The sequence below is a fragment of the Sceloporus undulatus genome, chromosome 4 (genome assembly GCF_019175285.1).
Source record: "Sceloporus undulatus isolate JIND9_A2432 ecotype Alabama chromosome 4, SceUnd_v1.1, whole genome shotgun sequence".
NCBI lineage: Eukaryota > Metazoa > Chordata > Lepidosauria > Squamata > Phrynosomatidae > Sceloporus > Sceloporus undulatus.
The window spans coordinates 217762067-217770364 of NC_056525.1; the positions used below are offsets into that span (position 1 = coordinate 217762067).

At 39.4% G+C, this 8298-nt stretch overlaps 1 protein-coding gene across 2 annotated transcripts in view; it reads right to left on the bottom strand.

The window, feature by feature from the left end:
- TRIQK (triple QxxK/R motif containing) overlaps window positions 1-8298 on the bottom strand; it is a 117636-nt gene that overhangs the window by 72476 nt on the left and 36862 nt on the right. Inside the window, exon 3 of one of the 2 annotated variants that reach the window (XM_042465864.1) lies at window positions 1263-1348. The exons of the other annotated variant lie outside the window; for it this stretch is intronic. Coding sequence (XP_042321798.1) covers window positions 1263-1348 — 86 coding nt within the window. The remainder of the gene's footprint in view (window positions 1-1262; window positions 1349-8298) is intronic. 2 annotated transcript variants of the gene reach the window in all.

Here is an 8298-nt window from a genome sequence, read left to right on the forward strand (position 1 = left end):
AGCCGTGAAGAAAAGGTGAGGGAGGGAGGGAGGGAAAGAAAGAAAGAGTTGGAGGGAAGGGAGGGGAGGGACTTTTGTCCGTAATGGCGGCACGATTGGGGACAATGGGACTAGAGCATACGTGGATTTTGGTATACGTTGGGGGGGGGTCTGGAACGGATCCCCCGTGTATAGCAAGGGCCCACTGTATACTCATCTATAAGTCTAAAAACTTATGCCCAAAATTGACCCCAAAATCATAGGCCGGCTTTATTTATGGTAATGTGATAGCAGCTCTTTCAGATTTCTCCATGCAGTTTCTTTCTGTCCTGAGCCAAGCAGATAGAATCCTTTGTGTTTGACTGATTGCTGTTTGTTTAACAGTCCTTCTCCCACGCCGTGCTTCACTGTGTCGGAGTGAAGACTGAAACACTGAAGCCTTGTATTGATTGCTGCTTCCCTCTTGCCATTTACATACACACACTGAAGGAGCCTCCAAGTTTTACACTCAATTTATCTACAGGTCATGTTAAAATCCATAATTTTGGCCCCCAAACTTGCCCTCGATTTATACATGAGGTTGACTTATAGTCGAATATAATATGGTAAATACAGACTACTTTTGCACTTCAAACTCAGTTTGCAGCAACTGACAAAAGCTGCTGCTAAAAGAGGAAACTGAGAGGAGGATATATTGGGATATTTTAAAAGCAGCTGAAAAGGGCGAATGACAGAGGATTAACTGAGACTGTCCCTGCCAAATTGGGACTATTCAAGAATATGCAATAATACATAAACAACAGTAAAGCAGCAATTCTATAGACAGTTACTTAGGACAAAGTCCTACTGAATTCAGTTGGCTGCCATCTGAATAGATATGGATAGCTATAAGACAATACTTGCCTATGTATGGTTGTTGTTTTAAAACTGAGCTATGACAGTAGTTTGAAGGCAGCCTTAAAACAAGCTCACTTTTTTCAAGAAGGAAAAGAATAAAAAACACTTTATTGCCCTATTGTATGCATGTTAACTCATAAAGGACTTTCACAGAGTTCAACAGGACTGATCTCTGAATGCAGCCTTTCAACCTTCATGATTCTACTTTGGTTGTGGGTTAAACTGAAAGAAATACAGTATGAATATTTTATAACCTAGCATTTCACTTAGGGTTTGGAAGTGTCATAAACAATATCTCTCAAAGATCAATATTCACAAAGGACATCTATGGGGAAAATAAACTCAAAGTCTATAGGAAGTTGGTGTAAGCTATCAGCTAGGTATACCTTTATGCCTGGTGCGGTTTTCTTGGCCTCTGCTTTTAATCGAGTTGCTTTTAACATTGGCCTGGTTTTCTTGTAATCTTGTTTCCCTATTAAAGGAAGGAAAAACAGTTGCTAAAATCACTCCACAATAAGGAAGAACAATTATCTTAATGTCTTCACCATATCCAAATTTCCCCTTACAAAGCACAAAACACAACTGCAGCCTTTAAATGGCCACAAAGAAGAAGTGTGTGCATTAGAGCTTTTTGCAGAGTGACAAACTTTGAAATGTTTGTTCTAATAGGGAATGCACAACAGTATAATTTGAGCAATTTATTATTTTGGGCTTAGCATCGTTGCATTACTTACAAGCTGTTAGTGTAAAAGACTGATGTTACAGCAAATCATGCAGGGATGCAATCCTAACAACCTAAAAGAAAGCTGTTATGATGAAGGAAGTTGTATGTAATTGAGAAAACATATAAGCATAATATCTGCATGTGCTAGGAATTATTTCTCATAAGATAAAATTACTTTCTGGAGACAATTCCAATGGGTTTGTGACTATTCTGCTTGTCTAACGTTAGGTTATTAGTCCGACACCCAAACTCAAATCTTGAAAACTAAAATGGACTTCCTGCCTGGTAATAATAGGTTCTAGAAAGGTTGAAATTGTTTTAACAGTATCCATTTTCATGCCTCATGTCACAAGACTGCATTATGGTGGCATGCTTGCCTGCCTATCAGTGTTAGATTAGCTGAAAAGGTATACTTTATAACCTTGTAGACTTTAAGGCTGTGATCTTAAGCAAATGTGTTTAGGACCTGAGTTACGCCATGTGTTTGTCAATTTCAGGTACTGATTGAAAAGTAGCCATTTTGAATAAGGACAGCAGGATTCATAAGAAAATATATTACCTTCCATGCTTCTCAAAAAATGAAAATGAAATAAAATGTGGCCAATTTGCTTTTAGAATCCCTAATCTTCAGTGATATTTAAAAATGAGCCTTTTCTTTGTATGGTCAACATTCATTTCATGAAAACAGTGATGCTGTCATGACATAGTTGACTCAGTATGGCCACATGATGACCTATCTGAGGGCAAATGAAACAACTGCCCCACTCAAAATAGATAAGAGAAATAGGTAAGGGACAGACAATATTCCAGAGGCCAGGATCAAAATTCACAATGGCCTTAACAGGTTAGAGAGCTGGACCAGAACTAACAAAATGAATTTCTACAGGAAGAAAGCAAGGTACTACACTTAGGCAAGAAAAAAAAATGATATGTACAGATATAAGATGAGACACCTGGCTGGACAACAGTATGTGTGAAAAAGATCTAGGAGTCTTAGTAGACATAAGTTAAAAGTGTGATACAGCAGCTAAAAAAGTCAATATGGCCCATTACAAACGGGCCTTTGCGGCGCCCTCGTCACGTGCTAGGGGTTGGCCTAGCGTCCATACTGGCCTCATCCCTAGCACATGATGAGGACGTAAAGATGGCGGCACCCTATACACACGAGCATCGCCATCTTTACGTGCTGGACGCTTAGTGTCCACACGTCGCGTCCCAGATGTGATGCTGCGAGTGTGCGAGTTTTGGCGCTTCTTCTTTGCTGCGTCCGGGTACTGCGCGGTTCCCGGATACGGTAACCGACGGCAGCGGCAGAGCGCCGCTTTTCAGCGGTTTGTAACCAGCCAATGACTCTAGACTGCATTAACAGGAGTGTAGTGTCTAGATTGAGGGAAACAATACTAGCACTCTATTCTGCTTCGGTCAGACTTCACCTGGAGTACTGTGTCCATTTCTGGGCACCACAATTCAAGAAAAATGTTGACCAGCTGGAGTGTGTTCAGAGGAAGGTGACCAAAATGGTGAAAGGTCTGGAAACCATGACTTATGAGGAGAAACTTAGGGAGCTGTGTATGTTTAGCCTGGAGAAGAGATGGTTAAGAGGTGACATCATAGCCCTATTTAAATAATTGAAGGAATACCATATTGAGGATTGAACAAACTTATTTTCAACAGCTCCAGAGATTAGAACATGGAGGAATGAATCCAAACTACAAGAAAAGAGATTCCACTTCAACATTAGGAAGAGCGTCCTGACAGTAAGAACTATTCGACAGTGGAACACATTCCCTCGGATAGTGGTGGAGTCTCCTTCTTTGGAGATTTTTAAGCATGCTGGATGGCCATCTGTACCACATACTAATGTTGTGTTTCTTGTGCAGAAAATGTTGTTTTCTATGAAAATCAACCATGTGCAAATTTTACACAGAATAAAGTTTCAATTATAGGATTTTATGTGTAAAAAACAGTATTTTATGTAGAAAATGTTGTTTTCCACAATAAAAATCCTGATTTTTGTGCAAAAAAATCAAGTGTTAATTTTGCACAAAGTACGTTTGAAACTGCAAAGATTTTCATTGGTCCAGGATTCTTCCATCAGGGCTTTCAGGACTGAAACTACCTAGTGGGTTTTGATTTGTTTTTTTGTTTTTGTTTTTTTTTGTTTTTTACCATATTCTGAATATTTTCAAATATTCTTTCTATCCCATGTTTGAATTACTGTATTTAAGTTTACATTAAGGTGATTTTATTCATTGTATTCAGTTGAATACAATGAATAAAATCACCTCCTTTTCTGTTCTAGTTTAGTTTCTTACTGTTGCTTTTGCATTTTTCTTCCAGTGCAACCAATGAGAAGAAAATTGTGTGGACATTTCCAAAAGTGATGCATCTCCTCCCAAGGCTGGACAGATGTCTCCCAATCCACCTACAAAGCACATTCTGATGTACCCATTATTGCTTCTATTGACACTGGATAGCCAGCATTGAAGATGTGAGGGTCTCAAAGGTCTCACTGGGATAAAGAAGGGACATCCAAAGTTGGATCTCTTCTTCCATGGTGAGGCCTCTCTCTCCACTGCCACAGGAGAAGATCTCATTAATCCTGGGATGTCTTCCAAGACAACAGAGTTGTAGACTTAAAGTGTAACAGTATGGGAAAATTAGTTGTTTTCTTAGAAAATGTCCAGAGATGGCTATAGTGGAATAAAGGAAGGAGAGCATGCATGGGTTGTTCCCTACCAGTCATTATATTACCATGTGCTATGTGATAGTAAAGGACCTGTCAGAATTTCCATTATGAATTGACCAAGTTTATGATCTCATAAAAGTTCACTCCAGGGTAAAACTTGGCTTAAAATATATATCTGAACTTGTAATATTTTCGGGAGCCAATTTGAACTAAAGACACACAGCTGCTAAAATCTTGTACTAGAGAACAAGTTCAGACATTTATTCACATGGGTTCTGGGCACAGATTGAGAATATTTTTTAAAAATAGCAAATAAAAGTATTTGCTTCACTTCAAAATTTTAGAAAGTTTGAAGTACTTTCTCTCAAGTACATAGAAATGAAGATATAGGGCAAGCAATGCAATTCACATCCCAAAGATATGAAGTTTTGAATATAGAATTATACAGCTTTTTTAAAATATAGAATTATACAGAAAAACTATGTAAACATCCTGTTTGCTTGGCATTTTCCAAAACTAGCATTTTGGTTTCCCTGCTCTATGCTCCAGTTTGTCAATATCCTTTTTGAATTGTGGTGCCCACAACTGGACTCAGTATTCCAGGTGAGGCCTGACCAATGCAGAATAGAGTGGTACTATTACTTCCCTGGATCTAGACACTATTACTTCCCTTGATCTAGAATGGCGAGGGCCAGTTTCTGCAAAGGATCAAGTAAGGCACAGCAAAGTTTCCTCTGACTTGCTTTCAGAGTATGTTTTCCAATAAGTTGGGAGGGGGTGTTAACTTGGGGACATTCTTTGGAGAGGGAGGAAATGTCCAGACTTTCAGATGAGTGAAATAAATAATAGTTATATCCCCTCACAATTTTATGGTATTTAATAGCTCCTTCATCAACACTATGCAAGACGACAGGGACACAGGGATTTGTTGTACTACCGGTCCATCTAGCTCACTATTGTCAACTCTCCAGGGTTTAAAACAGTACAGTGGACCCTTGTTATATGCTGAGGTTTGGTACCAAGATCCCCCATGTATAACAAAATCCGTGTATGCTCAAGTCCCATTAAATATAATGACATAGCAAAATGGTGTCCCTTAAAAAATGGAACATCAAGATTTGAAATTTGAAATTTATACTTTTTTTGAACATTTTCAAACCATGTATGCTTGAATCCATGTATAAGAAGGGCTGACTGTATTATGTCTTAGGGCCCTTTCTGCTAAAGAGCACTGTAATTCCACTTTAACTGTCTTGGCAACATCCTAGAGAATCCAGGAATATATAGTTTGGTGAGGAACTATAAGTCTCTGGTTGACAATTCTAAATACATCTTTCTATACTGCAAAACCCAGGATTCCACAGGAATCACAGTGCTATAATTATACATTGTGAAAGGGTTCTTCATCCCACCTGAAGATTCAAGTATTAGCCAGACCTCACCCTGCGTAGCTTCTAAAATCAGATGAGAGTGGGGTATTTGGGGTGGTATTTAACCTCCTGCATTCTTTGTAAAAGAAGTAAAAGCACCCTGGGAGACAAACAGAGCCAGACACGCTCACCCTCTCAATGGACCATTCTGCTTTGAAGCAATGATGTAGCACAGAATGCAGCACAGACAAGCACAAGTTACATAACTTTGCTAACTCTGAGAAACCCATGCATTTAAATATACCTACAAATGGACTGGGCTACAGTATGGAACACAGTACAGATAATGTCAACTGGAAGTACATTGGAGTGCATCTGAGAAATGTGTAATAAATGTTGTCCCACAGGCCTACCACACCTTAAGAAAAACAAATCTATTTTTCAAGAGAGAACATTTGTTGTTCTTGTTCAGAGCTATATTCCTGCAATCAGCAATTCCTGAAGAGGCCCATGCACAGAAAAAGAACTACATTTGAGTAAGTGGTTTTAGGACTTCAACTGAATTTCATTCTTACTGTTCCTGTTTCCCCAAATCTGACCTTGGCATGAGTTAACATGACAATATTTTCAGACTGAAATTAAAGTAGATATTAGCAACTGAAACTACTTTTATTGCAAACAATCTATTTTAATAATGACTCTACAGCTGGTAAGGCTCCAAAACAAAGCATCTGTGATTAATTTACCACTCCTCTTGCTAAGTGCTATAGCCAGAAGAGAAAGTACATACCAGAGAATACAAGTCTGAATCAACTGTGTGTAAAAATGTACAAAGGACATCTGTTAAGTCTTTGGTAATGAAAACCACATTTTACTATTGGACATTAAAAAAAACCAAAACACCACCCTCCTTTAAACAGCTGAACTTTCTTTTAAAAACCCAAGATAACCACCTGTACTGAAAAACTGCTACACATAGTTGGAGCTGTCAACTGAAATATCTAGTTAATATAAGCAAAGCAAACACCCTTTGACTGTTGTTCAGCCAGAACAACTGACTGGATTAGTGATCATGTGACCATCCAGATGCTGTTGCACTGCAGCTCCCATCAGTCTTAGCTACAAAGCCAATGATAGCAGGCAGTAGGAATTACAGTATAACAACATCTGGAGGACCACATGTTCTTCATCTCTACAATCAATGACATACAGATTTACATTAATTCAGGCTCGCAAAGGAAGCACATAGAAGCATAAGTATTGCACTGGTCTGAAAAATTTCAACAAAGGTCCCCATATTTATTTGCTGAACCAACCACTGCATTTAGTGTTACATATATCAAAAGATATTACTAAATATATGAAAAGTATATACCGTAGTTTACAAATATGAGCTGAGTGTAAAGCAATATTTTAAAGCTTATTATGAAGAAACACAATCATTGGTTGTTAGGGCAGTTCTACTAGTGGAACTGGGAAGGGACAAGCCCACTTCCCCCTCTACAGTCCTTCTACAACCATATAACCTTAAAAACTGGCTCTAGGGGACTGGTAAATCTTCTGGAGCTAGTTTTAAGGCAGGATGGAAGGCTAGGAGAAAGAAGGGAAGCAAGAAACATGCAAGCAGTCAGGTGCTAGTACAATGTTGAATTTAGGAGGTCCCTCCCTCCCCCCATTTTGTACAATCAGAATTTTTCTCAACAAATATGCAAATAACTTATCCTTCCCTCTGCCTCAAAGGATGTTGTAGGGGAGAAGGTTGTCTTTTCAAAAAGGAACTGAGAAATGCGAATACATGCTGCCTAACAAAAATGACTACAGTAAGTATCAAACTAGACAACATACTAAACATGCATTTAGAAGATGTGCTCTTTCAAGTGGTGAAACATGTCTGTTTGTCTAAGGGTGTGCTTTCCCTTTTGTTTTGTGATTGGTCAATAGAATCATAGAGTTGGAAGAGATCGCATGGGCCATCCAGTCCAACCCCCTGCCATGCAGGAAATCCAAATCAAAGCATCCCCGACAGATGGCCATCCAGCCTCTGTCTGAAGACCTCTGAGGAGGGAGACTCCACTACACTCTGAGGGAGTGTGTTCCACCATTGGGCAGCCCTTACTGTCAGGAAGTCCCTCCTAATGTTGAGGTGGGATCTCTTTTCCTGCAACTTGCATCCATTGCTCCGGGTCCTAATCAAGCTTGCTCCCTCCTCAATATGACATCCCTTCAAATATTTAAACAGGGCTATCATATCACCTCTTAACCTTCTCTTCTCCAGGCTAAACATCCTCAGCTCCCTAAGGCGTTCCTCATAGGGCATGGTTTCCAGACCCTTCACCATTTTAGTCGCCCTCCTTTGAACATGCTCTAGTTTCTCAATGTCCTTTTTTAATTGTGGCTCCCAGAACTGGACACAATATTCCAGGTGGGGCCTGACCAGAGCAGAATATAGTGGCACTATTACTTCCCTTGATCTAGACACTATACTTCTTTTGATGCAGCCTAAAATCGCATTGGCCTTGTTAGCTGCCGCATCACACTGTTGACTCATGTTCAATTTGTGGTCTACTTGGACTCCTAGATCCCTTTCACATTTTGTCTCCTTAAGCCAGGTGTCCCCCATCCTATATCTGTGGTAAGCA